Source organism: Vicugna pacos, chromosome 7, assembly GCF_048564905.1.
Source record: "Vicugna pacos chromosome 7, VicPac4, whole genome shotgun sequence".
In the NCBI taxonomy this organism is placed as follows: domain Eukaryota; kingdom Metazoa; phylum Chordata; class Mammalia; order Artiodactyla; family Camelidae; genus Vicugna; species Vicugna pacos.
In genome coordinates, this window is record NC_132993.1 from 84,071,955 (window position 1) to 84,086,626 (window position 14,672).

The following is a 14,672-nucleotide window of genomic DNA, read 5'->3' on the forward strand; positions in this document are numbered from 1 at the left end:
GGCAGGCCCATCTCTCTGAGTCTTTTGAAACCTTTAGCCACAGTTGGCTCAACAGTTCTGCCATCTCCACTGAGTTTAGCACAGGCCTCACTTTTGCTGAGCTGCTAAGAGCTGCGCTGACAGTGTGTGAGAGCTGTGTCCGGGACCCTTCCCAGGTCAAGTGCTGTGCCGTGGGGAGGGCCCCATAGACGTGCTCATCCAGCTCGCATTCCATGTCCCTCGACCCGGCACCTGCTGCTCCACTGGTGCTCAGTCCCCTTCCTTTAGAGGGACCAGCAGGCCCCAATCGTGCTACATTGAGATTTGACGCCAGGTACAGGTCTTATGGCCGAGAGGGGCGGAGGGGGCAGACCCCGAGGAGAGCAAGCTTTGTCGTGAAAGGTGCCCGCCCCAGGGAGGCCTGCGTGTCGTTTTCAAGCAAGGGGGCTCCTCTAGCTTCCGCCAAGTGGGGTCTGCAGGCCCAGAGTGTTAGAAGAATTTGAGGATTGAGGTTCTCCAGTGCATCGGCCCTGGTGTCCCCACCCCAAGTCTCAGGGTCCTGCTTTTCCATCAGGGCCCAGGCTCTGCCATGGGAAACTTGTCCATCAAGACCAAATAGGTGGACGTTACAGGGAGGCTGACTTGGGCTGTCTCCGGGGGAGATGACAGCTCAGTGGTAGAGTGCATGCTAGGCATGCTAGTCCTGGGTCCAATCCGCAGTACTCCCCTTAAACAAACAAGTAAATAAACCTAATTACCTTCCTTCTCCCTCCACAAAAAAAGTATCTCTTGTTTCTCATCAGCAGTTATCTTTGAAAATGCTTTGTGCTGTGCAGAAGTGAAGGGGTGAGCCGACCAGCACGCCCCTGTGCTGGGCGCAGTCCCTGTAAGGGCGGCAGGAGCAGCAGAGGGCTTAGTGGGCGCCCAGGCTGGCTTTTGATACCAGGACTGATCGAGCTGATGTGACGGCTAGTCAGATGTCCCCTTGGTGGCTCTTCTTCCATCATGTTCTTCCCTCTGCAGCTGCGCCCTTGACGTGCTGGGATTAGTCAGTCCGCACAGCATCCCGTGCCGTCTCCCCTCACCCGTGGGCTAGGTCCTGACGCTGCTGTGGGAGGCCCTGCGCGTTGGTTGGGACTGGGCAGGGGACCGCCCGGGGTGATGGGGAGAGGCTGCTGTAAGAACTGTCCAGGAGACACACCTGTCCCATCTGGAGTTGTAACAAGGGTGAGAGCTGCGATTTTCCTGTATTGATTTGTTTCACTAATAAGTATTTTTCAGTGAAAAAAAATCGCAGATGGGTAAGGACTCACCTCTGTGAACAAAGTAGAATCCTTTTTGGCCATGGGTGAGCCTGGATTTGAAGCATGGTGGCACTACGAGAAGGGCAGTGGTGACATCGTGCCCCCCTAGGCCATGTGGAGGAGAGTCAATCCCTGTACAGTTTTGCAGACATAATACCATGGCACTTAAAAAAATTTTTTTTATTGAGTTATAGTCAGTTTACAATGCTGTGTCAGTTTCTGGTGTACAGCACAATTTTTCAGTCATACATGAATATACATATATTCATTTTCATATTCTTTTTCACTGTGAGCTACTGCAAAATCTTGAATATATTTCCCCATGCTATACAGTATACACTTGCTTATCTATTCTATATATACCTGTCAGTATCTACAAATCTCGAAGCCCCGGTCTGTCCCTTCCCACCCACCTCTCCCCTGGCAACCACAAGTTTGTATTCTATGTCTGTGAGTCTGTTTCTGTTTTATATTTAAGTTCATTTGTCATTTTTTTTTGATTCCACATATAAGTGATATCATATAGTATTTTTCTTTCTCTTTCTGGCTTACTTCACTTAGAATGACATTCTCCAGGAGCATCCATGTTGCTGCAGATGGCATTATGTTGTCATTTTGTATGACTGAGTAGTATTCCATTGTATAAATATATCACAACTTCTTTTTTTTTAACATCTTTTTTTATTGAGTTATAGTCATTTTGCAATGTTGTGTCAAATTTCAGTGTAGAGCACAATTTTTCAGTTACACATGAATATACATACATTCATTGTCACATTCTCTTTCGCTGTGAGCCACCACACGATCCTGTATATATTTCCCTGTGCTACACAGTACAATCTTGTTTATCTATTCTACATTTTGAAATCCCAGTCTGTCCCTTCCCACCCCCCGTCCCCCTGGCAACCACAAGTTTGTATTCTATGTTTATGAGTCTGTTTCTGTTTTGTATTTATGTTTTTGTTTTTGTTTTTAGATTCCACATATGAGCGATCTCATACAGTATTTTTCTTTCTTTTTATGGCTTACTTCACTAGAATGACATTCTCCAGGGACATCCGTGTTGCTGCAAATGACATTATGTTGTCCATTTTTATGGCTGAATGGTATTCCACTGTATAAATATACCGCATCCTCTTTATCCAGTCATTTGTCAATGGACATTTAGGCTGTTTCCATGTCTTGGCTGCTGTAAATAGTGCTGCTATGAACACTGGGGTGCAGGTGTCATCCTGAAGTAGAGTTCCTTCTGGATATATGCCCAGGAGCAGGATTCCTGGGTCATATGGTAAGTCTTTTGAGGAATATCCTAGTCTTTTGAGGAGTCTCCATACTGTTTTCCACAGTGGCTGCACCAACCTGCATTCCCACCAACAGTGAAGGAGGGTTCCCTTTTCTCCACAGCCTCTCCAGCATTTGTCATTTGTGGACTTTTGAATGATGGCAGGGCACTTTTATTTGAGCAAAGCACTGGGCATATGATCTCACTTTAGTCAATATTTTTTATTACCATTTGAATTTAAACAAAATTAATAACTTTATATGATACAAATCTACATGTGATAACTAATATACAGTATAATATTGTTTATGATTCAGAAAGTTTTTAGCCAATGTAATTATTGAGTAAAGCTAAGAAAAAAAAATTTTTGTGGCAAAATATGCATAACATAAAATTAACCATGTGTAAGTGTACATTTCAGTGATATTAAGTACATTTACGTAGCTGTGCAACCGTCACCACCATCCATTTCCAGAACTTTTCCGTCTTCCCAAACTGAAACCCTTCCCATTAAACCCATTAAGCAATAACTCTCTGTTCTCTCCTCCTTCAGCCCCTGGCAACGACCATTCCACTGTCCGTCTCTATAAATTTGACTGCTCTAGGGACCTCACCTAAGTGGAGTCATACAGGATGATGGAGTGTGGCTTACTGTACTTAGCATAACGTGCTCAAGTTTCACCCATGTTGTAGCGTGTGTCAGAATTTTCTCTTTTTTAAGGCCAAATGCTATTGCATTTTATATATATGTGTTTTATATACATATGGTATATATGTTTATATATGTGTTTATAAATACACACACACACACAGAGACCACATTTTATTTATCCATCCATCCTTCAGTGGTCATTGGGTTGTTTCCACCTTCTGACCGTTGTGAATAAAGCTGCTGTGAACATGGGTGTACGAATGTGTGTTTGAGTCTCTGCTTTCAATTTTTCTCTTTAAAATTGTGTTAAAATAGACGTAACATAAAATTTACCATCATAAACATTTTAGGTGTGCAGTTCAGTGGTATTAGATACATTCACATTGTCATGCAGCGGTCACCACCATCCATCACTATAACTCTTGTCATCTTGTAAATCTGAAACTATACCTGTTAAACCAAAACTCCCCAACTTCTCCGCACATCCCCCTGGCAATGATCATTCTGCTTTCTGTCTCCATGAATTTGAGTGCTCTAGGAACCTCATGTAAGTGGAATCATATGCTACTAGGCTTTTTGTAACTGGCTTATTTCACTTAGCATAATGTTCTCAAGTTTCACCCATGTTGTAATGTTTGCAAAATCTCCTTCCTTTTCGAGGCTGAACAATATTCTGTTGTATGGATAGACCTTATTTTGCTTATCAGTTCATCCATTGATGGACACTTGGGTTGCTTTCATGTTGCAGTTATTGTGAATAAAGAAATGCTCTGAACCATGAGTGTACAAATATCTCTTTGAGACCCTGCTTTCAATTCTTTTGGGATACATACCCAGAAGTGGAATTGTTGGATCATATGGTAGTTCTATTTTTAATTTTTTGAGGAGCCTCCGTACTGTTTTCCACAGCAGCTGCACGATTTTACACTCCCAGCAACAGTGCACAGGCATTCCATTCTCCACATCCTTGTCAACACTCATTTTCTTTCTTTCTTTTTTTTTAACTAACCACCCTGATGGGTGTGAGATGATACTTCATTGTAGTTTTGATTATATTTCTCTAATAATTAGTGATCTTGAGCATCTTTTCACGTGCTTATTGGACATTTGTATATCTTTTTTGGAGAAATGTGTGTTCAGGTCCTTTGCCCATTTTGGAATCAGGGTTTTTTTTGTTGTTGAGTTTTAGGAATTATCTGTATATTCTGGATATTAATCCCTTATCAGATATATGACTTGCAAATATTTTCTCTCATTTTGTGGGTTGCTGTTCTTCTATGTGGATAGGGTCTCTTAATGTACAAAATTTGGAAATTTTGATGAACTCGGTTTGTCTACGTTTTCTTTTATGTAAATGCCTGTGCCTTTGGCGTCGTATCCAAGAAATCATTGCCAAACCCAATGTCGTGAAGCTTTTGTCCTATTTTCTTCTAAGAGTTTTATTGTCTGCTTTCAGTTCTTTCACATACATGTCCAGAGTGGAATTGCTGGGTCATATACTAATTCTCTCTTTCATTTCTTTTCTTTTTTTTTTTCCCCCTACCCTCTCTATATTGCCCCTTCTCCTTTCTTCCCCCACCAAACACTAGTTTATTCTCTATATCTGTCAGTCTGCTTCTATTTTTTTGTTTTTCCTTTGTTGAGTTATTCAACAATTATTCAATATTCTGTTGCCTGTTTAGGTTTGGTGGGGGAGGGGAGGTAATTGGGTTTATTCATTTTCTTTCTTCTTATTTAAATGGAGGTCCTGGGGATTGAACCCAGGACCTCATGCATGCTAAGCACACACTCTACCACTGAGCTCTACCCTTCCCCCCAGTTCTGTCTTCTATTTCTGAACACATTGACTGCCCACTGTAGGTCGGGTGCCCCTGAGGAAACACAACTGTTGCCCAGATTTGGGTGACCTGGCGATCAACATGGTAAGGAATGACCATACTGTTTTCCATAGTGACTGCACCATTTTGCATTCTCACTGACATCGCACAAGGGTTCCAGTTTCTCCATGTTGTCACCAATACGTTATTTTCAGTTTCGATAGTAGCCGTCTGTACGGGTGTGAAGTAGTGTCTCATTGTGGCTTTGATTTGCATTTCCCTAACTTCTAGTGATATTGAGGATCTTTTCATGTGCTTATTGGCCATCTGTGTATCTTCTTTGGACAAAAAAAATCTATTTAGGTCCTTTGTCTATTTTAAAATAAGATTGATTTGTTGGTTACGGAGCTATAGAAGTGAATTCTTCATATATGCTGGATATTAACTCCTTGTCACGTACATGATTGCAAATATTTTCTCCCATTGAGTGGGTGGGTTGAGTTTGCACTCTGTTGATTGTCTCCTTGGATGTACAAAGTTTTTAATTTTGAGAAAATCCAGTTTATCCATTTTTTCTTTTATTGCCTGTGCTTTTGGCATCATACGCCATAAATCATTGCCAAATCCAATGTCAGGAAGCTCTTCCTCTATGTTTTCTTCAAAGAGTCTTACAGTTTTTAGGTCTTAAATTTAGGTGTTTCATCCATTTGAGCTAATTTTTTATATGGTGTTAGGTAAGAGTCTAACTTCAGTCTTTTCTGTGTGGAATCTTGTTTTCCCAGCACAATTTGTTGAAAAGACTGTCCTTTTCTCATTGAATGATCGTGGCATCCTTGTCAAAAATCAACTGACACTATATGTGAGGGTTTATTTCTGAGCTCTGTATTCTGTTTCATTGCTCTGTAGGTCGTCTTTATGCCAGAACCACCCTGTTTGGCTCTTGTAGCTTTGTAGTACGTTCTGAAACCAGGAAGTATGAGAATAGGTTAAATTTAATACTGGTAAATATAAGCAAGGCTCTGCATTTGGTTTACACAATCACATAGGAAGAGGATGGAAAGGCCTCCGCTAGCAGCAGGTCTGTGGAAACGTTCTGGAACATTCATTTGTGACAGGCTGAGTGTGAGCCAGTAATTAGATGTGCTGCTTATTTATTCTTTTTTTTTTTTTTTTTGGAGGTTAGGTTTTGCTTTTATTTGCCAGTGTAACTTAACTACAGTGGCTTGCAAACTTTTTTGACCTAAAAAATACATTTTACACCACGATCCAACACACACACACACACACACACACACACACACGTATATAACTGAAACCAAAGTTTTGCCAAAAATGTCTACCCTGAGTTTCTTTGCCTTTAGGGCTATTTTTTTTTAAAGCAATTTTATGTTTACAACAAAATTGACAGGAAGGTATACAAATTTCCCATATACTCCCTCTCTATACATTGCCTATTTATTCTTAAACTACTCTGTCAGAGGCGGGATTCCCAGCCCAGTGGGGAGTGGGGAAACTTAATATACACTTTAGTTTTATTCTCTTTCCCTCACCCGCACCTTAGAGAGGATGAAGTCTAAAACTTTTTGTAATGAGTGTGCATTTCCCAGGGAACCACCCAGCAACACTGCACAGCTTTTGAAAGCAGCTTTTCTGAAGTTTAGGCTGCTCATCCAACTGTGCCTAGACTTAGCTTGTCTCTGCCACTGGGCCCTGCGTGAGCTTCTGCCAGTTCCTGTCCTCTCTGTGCCAGTCTCCTCCACACGGGCAGGTGGTTGGCACCGCAGCAGGGAGTCTGACTTATCCTCTGTGTTCACCTTCTTGCATTTGGTGATCCTCAGAGTGACCTGCTGACTTTGTTCTCCAGTCAGAGAGGACATCTGTGAACAAAGACAGTTTGATTTCTTCCTTCCCAGCCTGTACCTTTTAGTTCCTTTTCTTGTCATTGTATTAGCTAGGACTTCAGTACACTATTGAGAAGCAATAGTGAGAGGGGACATCCTTCCCTTGTTCCTGATCTGAGGCAGTCTTAGAACTTCTTACCGTTAAGTATGATGTTAGTGGTAGGTTTTTTGTACACGCTCTTTATCAAGTGGGAGAAATTCCCCTCCATTTCTAGTTTGCTGAGAGCTTTTGTCATGAATGGGTGTTGGATGTTGTCAGATGCTTTGTCTGCATCTGTTGATAAGATCATGTGATTTTTCTTTTCTAGCTTATTAATGTGATGGATCACAGAAAATGACTTTTGAATATAGAGTCAGCTTTGCATACGTGGGGTAAATCCCACTTGCTTTTGGTGTATGATTCTTTTCATACATTATTGGATTTGATTTGCTAATATTTTGTTGAGGACTTTTGTATCTATGTTTATGCGTTTTTTTTTAATTACCTTTATTGTGATATGATTCCTGTACAGTAAACTGCACGTATTTCAGATATACAGGCCTTTCCTTTCTTGAGGTTGCTTTGGTTTTGATACTAAGGTAATGCTGCCTTTTAGAGTTGGTTAGGAAGTGTTTTCTCTTTCTGGAAGAGATTATAGAGAATTAGTGCAATTTCTTCCTTAAGTGTTCGGTAGAATTCACGAGTGAACCTGTCCGGGCCTGCCACTTTCGGTTTTAGAAGGTTATTCCTGATTCAGTTTCTTTCATAGATCATATGCCTGTTCACACTGTCAGTTTCTATTTATGTGAATTTCAGTAGATTGTGTCTTTCAAGGAATTCCACTGGGGTTTGAGAACATACTTGGTATGGTTTCTGTTCTTTGAAACTTGTTAAGATGTGTTTTGCGGCCTTCAATGTGCTCTGTCTTGGTGAATGTTCATGTGAGCTTGAGAAGAGTGTGTGTTCCGTTGTAGGATGGAGTCATCTGTAGATGTCAGCTACAGCCAGATGATTGGGGGTGTTCACCGTTTCCTTAATCATTTTCTGCCTGCTGAATATGCCATTTCTCAGAGAGGGGTGCTGAAGTCTCCAGCTGTAATAGTGGATGCATCTCTTTCTCCCTGTGGTTCTATCAGTTTTTGCCTCGTGTTTTCAAAGCCCTGTTGTTAGGTGCATACATGTTAAGGATTGCTATGTTGTAGAGAAATGACCCTGTTTTTATTATACCCCTCTTTAAAGTGGGTGTCTTATACACAACATATGATTGAGTCTTAAATTTTTTTATTGAGTCTGACAGTTTTTATTTCCTAATTTCATTTCTTGGTATATTCAGACTATTTGTATTTAAAGTGATTATTGGTAAAGTCAGATTAATGCTTGTGAATATCACCATATTTGTAGTTGTTTTCTGTTTATTACTCTTGTTCTTTCTTTCTTCGTTTCTTTTGTCTTCTCCTTGTTCACTGTTTCTGTTGGAGCTCTTAGCATGTTAATCATGGTTGTGTTAACTTCCTGGTCTGATAATTCCAGGATCATGTTAACTTCCTGGTCTGATAATTCCAGAATCTCTGCCATACGGGTCTGATGCTTGCCCTGTCTTTGCAAGCAATGTTTTTTTTTTTGCCTCTTAGCACGGCTTGTCATTTTTGGTTGAAAGCTAGGCACGGTGATTCAGATAAAAGGAGCTGAGGTAAAGAGGCCTTTCATGTGAGGCTATGTATTTATCTGGTCAGGGGTTAGGCTGTGCTTCCTGTCGGCTGTGCCATTAAGTAGGGTCTGATACACACCATCTCCTGTCGTACAGGAGCCCATAGGTGGGGTGGGGGTGCCGGGAGAGTGCTCTCTAGTCCTATGATTGGTAGGTCTCTGTTCTCCAGGGGCTCGTGTCCCTGGGCTGTGACAAGTCACAGGCACTTCTCACTTCTGGTTTTCCTTTCTTAGGAGAGACAGAGCTGCTGGGGGGGGCTGGAGTTGGGTTTTTACCTTCCCCTACGTGGGTCAGGTCCTGATAAAATACTTTCCCTTGAAGGAAGGCCCTTGTTAAGGATAACAGAGTTCTGGTCATAGTTTAAAGTGATATCTGGCCAGAAACAAGAGGGGATTTTTCTCTAGTTTCCCTGAGAACCCTGTGGGGCTCCTGGACTGGAACCCACATAAGCATGGGGCCCATGTGCCTGGCCCCCAGAGTTTTGTCTCAAGCTCGTCTGCGCGCATGTCCAGCCCTTGGTCACTTTCCCTCCCGGTGCACCTGCCACGCTGGCCCCCGTGGCTTCTCCTGGGGCCTGGGTTCTCTGTCCCCCGTTGCTCTCTGCAGTTTATGGGGCAGTCGTTTGCCCTGTGACCTCGTTCTGTGATCGATCTGAGAAGACTTGGTGATTTTCAGTTTGGTAGCCTTTATCTCGTGAGAACGGGAGTGGAGACAGGAAGCCTGTCACACTTGTTAACAGCCGCCTGCAACATTCGCGTTAGTGAGAGATTGAGAAATGTCGAGTGGAAGAGATCTGTTCTTGGAAGGAAATCAGTAAACCATTAAAACACATTCAGACCCTGTGTTCATTGGCAGAGCTGTGGCGTGAGCACTGCTGGCTGGCACTGGGGCTGCACCGCGTCGGAGGTTAGCCAAGTGCCCGGCGGCCTCGTGTCACTTCATTTCTCTGCGCTCGTCTCGCAGCCGCCTGGCCCTCGGATGTGGTGCGTCTGTTTTTAGCAGGATGGTACAGGGCCGTTGTTTTCCGTTTCCAGCGCTGACCCAGAAACACAGGCCACTCTTGCCTGTCCTTCTAGTGTCTGGATTCCACCAAGCTAGGTTTGAGGGGTCCTTGGCAGGGCTTGTGACGACGGTGCAGTGGGAAGAGTGGGAGTGTTCCCCTCAGCCTGGAGAGATCTCTCTAGGAGTCTGGAGCACGCCTCCTAGAGGAGGGCCTCCGCTTCGAGCCAGAGCTGCGGGCCAGCAGGCCTGGTGGCCGGGACCTGCGGGCTCGCGCTGCGCCCCCTGCAGGCCCATGATGCTGCTGGCCGATCTTCCCTTTCTCATGGCACTCTCTCTCCACTTTCTTTCAGTACTTAGGTCAGTTAACGTCCATACCAGGATACCTGAATCCCTCCAGTAGGACCGAAATCCTGCATTTCATAGACAATGCAAAGGTAACCCTGTTCTCCCGACTCCAGCCTCCCACCCTCTGCCTGCTCCGTCTCCCAGCCCTGACCTCTGACCCTCCGCCTGCTCCACCTCCCAGCCCTGACCTCTGACCCTTGGCCTGCTTCACCTCCTCACGTGACCTTTGACTCTCATACCCTGACACCAGTTCCTGGTCCTCTGACCCTGCCTTCTTTCGTGGCCGTGAGGGATGACCCAGTCCCATCATGTTAAGGGTGCACTTGGCACTTGGCACTTGGCCATAAAGACTGTTCCTCAATCTGAGCATTAAGTTTTTTCTCCAGATTGGCTCCTCGTGGTTTGGGGCTGTTCTCAAAATTCAATTTTTGAGATATCCATATCACATGCCCGAGGTCTGAATCTAAAGGCAGTTCCAGATGGGAAGCCCCCGACCTGGTTTGAACACAGCAGCGCCCCCGGAGCGAGCATGGCTGCACCAAGGGGAGCAGCACTCAGCTGTCAGCGCTGGCTGTGTGCGGGGTTCCCGAGGGCGCTCGCAGCTGGGGCCCTGCGTTTCTGATGCCCTGTGTTCCTTCCAGAGAGCCCACCAGCTCCCCGGACACTTGACCCAGGAGCATGACGCTGTGATCAGCCTGTCTGCCTACAACGTCAAGCTGGCCTGGAGGGACGGGGAGGACACCATCCTCAGGGTCCCCATCCACGACATCGCCGCCGTGTCCTACGTGCGGGATGACGCCTCGCACCTGGTGATCCTGAAGACAGGTAGGGCCCCGGGAGGCGGGGTCAGAAGGGTCCTTGGCAGAAGCAGCCCGACGCCTGTGTCCTGAGGAGTGAGTCTCTGGATTTCATGGAGCTCTGGAGACAGTTTCCACAGCAGTGGGGCAGCTGCTGCTGCCCACTGTGTCCAGGAACCAGCCCTCCTGTCCCTGAGGTCAGCCCGGCCAGTAAAGGACAGTGACCCAAGAGGCCATGAGGAACAGGTGCTGAGCTCAGTCACTGTCTCTCTGAGCCTTGTGGGCCTGCGATCTGCTTGGCACAGCCCACTGGGGGGCTGGAGAGGCCTGTGGCACCCAGGCGTGGCAGACCCCTGGGAGCAGGCGGCACCAGGGGCTGTGGGTGAGGCCTCAGTTCAGCCAGCGAACATTTGGGCCCTGCCTTTGGCCACGCAGCCTTCCTATGGCTGGGGTGCCAAGATGAGACCAGACCATCAAGGAAGGGAGCTCCCGGTGTGCAAGACATTCTGAGCGTGTCCTCGTAGGAGAATCAGAAAGAACCTTAAACCCACTGTTGGCTCCCTTCGCCCAGCCCACCCCTCACCTGGTGACGAGGCGCAGTGCCGCCTGACCAGGCACCCCCGGACGAGCTGCCTGGCAGGTGCCCTGGCATCAGTCACTGAGAAGTGAGGAGAGAAATTGGGGTTTCACTCAGGCTGTGCCCTTCCTGTGTGGGTTCCGAGGTTGTCGCTGCAGCACTGACGCTGTCCTGGGCTCCGATGGTGGCTGGGTTGAGCCGACCAGCCGTTCATCTCCAGAAGGCCAGTGGTGGCGTGTGAGGGTGGCCAGGTGGATCTGCCTGGGCCACACGCTGTACTTCAGACGGTGCAGAGGGAAAGTTGTATTTCTGCTTAAGGTCGGTAGTTCATGGGGGAATCCGAGGACTTTTGAAGAGCCAGGGCCCTGGTGAGCTCTCTCGTGACTGACTCCTTGAGCTCCAGCGAAGTCAGATTCAAGGGCCCATGAATCTGATGGGGACACCGTGGGTTCCCTCACACTGGAGTGGTTTGTGAAGGTGGCTGTCGGAGTTATTATAGCCCCTCTGCTTCGTGTACCCCCAAACACACACACACCCAGAGTTACACAACACAGTCATGCTCACACTCACCACACAGACTCCTGACACCTCGGACAGATGCTCACATGTGCACGCACACGCTCAGGTACCACATACTGGCACACACCCCCCTGCTCTGTGATCCTGCGCTTCTGAGCGAGGTCCCCTCTGTGCTCTTCTTGTTCCTCATTTCCCTTCGTTGTTCAGTGAGCAGCGACTGTTTAATGACAGACATGATTTTAGCTTGAACAACACAAATCTACCAGCATTTAACCATTTTAACCTACAAAGATGACCGTTTAATGCGGCTGAAACTAGTAGAAAGCATGTGACAAGAATGATCTCACTTAATTTCCACCGTAAACCTATAAGGAGGATTCTGTTTACCTCCAGCTTTACGGATGGGGTCACTGGGAGCAGGTAGGCTGAGTGGCCAGGGCACCCAGTTGGTGGCTGGTGGGCTGGCTAGTTGAGGAACTGGCTGTGTAACTGCTTCCTCCACTGCCGCCCAGGCCTTGGTGACGGCCGTTCTCCTGCCCTCAGACGGTTCCCACAGGAGGCCTGAGTTCTGGGGCCTCTCTGGGGCAAAGCAGTGAGGGGAGCACTTCTGGTGGGGAGCCTGCAGGCGTGTGGGCCGGCAGGAGTGGGGCTGGCCCTTCAGTTTCTTTGTGTTCCAGGACATTTCCCAGCGTTAATCATAGGACACATTGCTAGGAACATGGGCGACTGATTTAAGAGAGAGCGTGCATTTCATAGAAGGAACTTTCCAAAAAGAATTCAAAACCAAGACCCAGGGCTTTGAGAGCTTCCGAGTTAAAGGAAGAGAGTAAATCCCAGGCCCAGAGCATCTTCCTCTTCTAGCGGATTGCCCTGAAGGGAAGTCTCCAATCTCTCCGAGGCTCCTGCGCACATCAGGCATGCTGTGTGTGGGATACGGAATGCAGCCATCCTCAACGCAGGAGCTGACAGTGGTAGCTAACACTTACGTAGCGCCAGCTGCATGCAGGCACATCTGTATGCCTCTCCCGGCCCGGGGTTCGCTGACGTTTGAGACAACGTGGGGAGGGAGTGGAGGTTGGGGTCAGGTCTGGCTGCAGGGGGTTCCATGTGGCAGGCACGGCTTCGAGGGCGGGTGACCAGGTGTCTGTTTGTGCCAGGATGCAGAGGGACATCTCGCTGATGGATGTTTCTGTGGACCTAGGAGAGTGGACAGTGGACCTGAACTGAGACTTGTGGGGACAGTCCGTGACTCTGGCTGGATGCTGCTGGGGGATTGGAAGTGGGCTATTTAGAAACAGTGCACACTCGCTGTGCGTGGCACTGGAGCCACACGTCTGCTTCCTTGAGAACAGCCATGCGTGCTGGCTGCAAAGCTACCTGAAATGTTCTAGTAGTCGTGTTAAAAAAAAAAGGAAAAGGCAACAAGTGAAATCAGTGTTGCTAGTACATTTCACTTAGTTCTCTGTATCAGACGTCACATCAGCAGAGTCACTGTACAGTGACTGAGACGTCACACGTGCGCCTTAGCACTAACTCCGAGACCCCGTGTGTAGTTTACACTTCGGGCACGGCTCAGTGCCTGGGGCCCGTGACTGTGTGGGACAGTGCAGTCCCAGGGTCTAACTGTGGGATTTGCGGAGCTCAGCCTCCACACAGGGTGTCAGGCTGCCGGCTGCTGCCAGCCCTGCCCTGGCAGGGCCATCAGCCCCAGGTCTGGCCGTTACTGGCCGGGCTCCTGTCTCTCGGCCCTGACTGAGCTTTGGGTGTTCCTCCTCCTGGGGTGGACTGGCTCCAGGGGAACTCGAGCCTTCACTTCCAGTTCCTGCTCCCAGGTCTGTCTGAGCTTATGTGTCTGGAGCGGTGTTCCTGCAGACGCTCCCCAGGCACCCTGGGTCCCCCCCACCACCTCGTTCCTGCCTCAGGCGTGTCGGAACCCACCCTTGCATCCCATGAGACCTCGCGTCTGAGGAGGCAGGCAGCGTGTCGAGTGTTAGCAGCACAGGCGGGGGCTGTCACGGCGAGATCCTGGCCCGGACTCTGCCTCTCACACACCCTTGGGCCTGGCCCTTTGCCCCCTATGCCTCGGTTCCCCCGTCTTCTGTCAGGATTGTATATTAACCCCGGGACTGGGACCCTCTGAGTACCGTCCTTTGTATAGATCAAAAAGCAGCTGAATGCCGGCGATTTCACATCTCAGCCTACGATGCTCGCGCTCTCTTTGGCAGAGATGCTAGAAGGTCATGTGAGGTGATGGTTTTGAGGGGGCAGTGTCAGGGGCGCGTGATGGTGACAGCTTGCTTACCTGTTCCTTCGCTTGTTTAGAGAAGGTGGGGGAGGCGGTGTCCCTGGCTCAGGCCTTTCCCCACCTGTCGGGCAGGGGCCGCCCACAGCCTGCTCTTGAGCTCCCACACCTGCCCTAACCTGCCGTGGTGTTGACTTCTCAGCCCAGGACCCCGGCATCTCCCCCAGCCAGAGTGTGTGTGCAGAAAGTTCCAGAGGCCTGACCACGGGCTCCCTGTCGGAGAGCGGAGTAGGGCCTGTGGAGGCGTGCTGCCTGGTGATCCTGGCCGCAGAGAGCAAGGTGAGTGGGGTTGGGAACTGGGACCCAGGCCCCGCCCACACCTGTCCAGGCCCCACCCCAAGTCCCACCGAGTCCCAGAGTCTGATGCCTCCCCGCTGGTTCTTTCTTCTCTTGGTGGGCTCCCCCTCCCTCCCCTACGCTGATGGGGGCCATCGTCTGCACCCCAAGTTGTGCCCTGCGGGAAGATTCTTGGGAGTGGTGAGTTAGGGTTGGGGGCCCCCCGTTAGC

General features: G+C 48.0%; 1 protein-coding gene across 5 annotated transcripts in view; it reads left to right on the forward strand.

Annotated features, from left to right (window-relative positions):
• Positions 1 to 14,672, forward strand: part of CCM2 (CCM2 scaffold protein) — a 56,092-nt gene that overhangs the window by 35,357 nt on the left and 6,063 nt on the right. For all 5 annotated transcript variants that reach the window (XM_072965296.1, XM_072965295.1, XM_072965298.1 and 2 more), the window contains 3 exons: positions 9,976 to 10,059; positions 10,612 to 10,795; positions 14,308 to 14,444. In XM_072965296.1, coding sequence (XP_072821397.1) covers positions 9,976 to 10,059; positions 10,612 to 10,795; positions 14,308 to 14,444 — 405 coding nt within the window. The remainder of the gene's footprint in view (positions 1 to 9,975; positions 10,060 to 10,611; positions 10,796 to 14,307; positions 14,445 to 14,672) is intronic.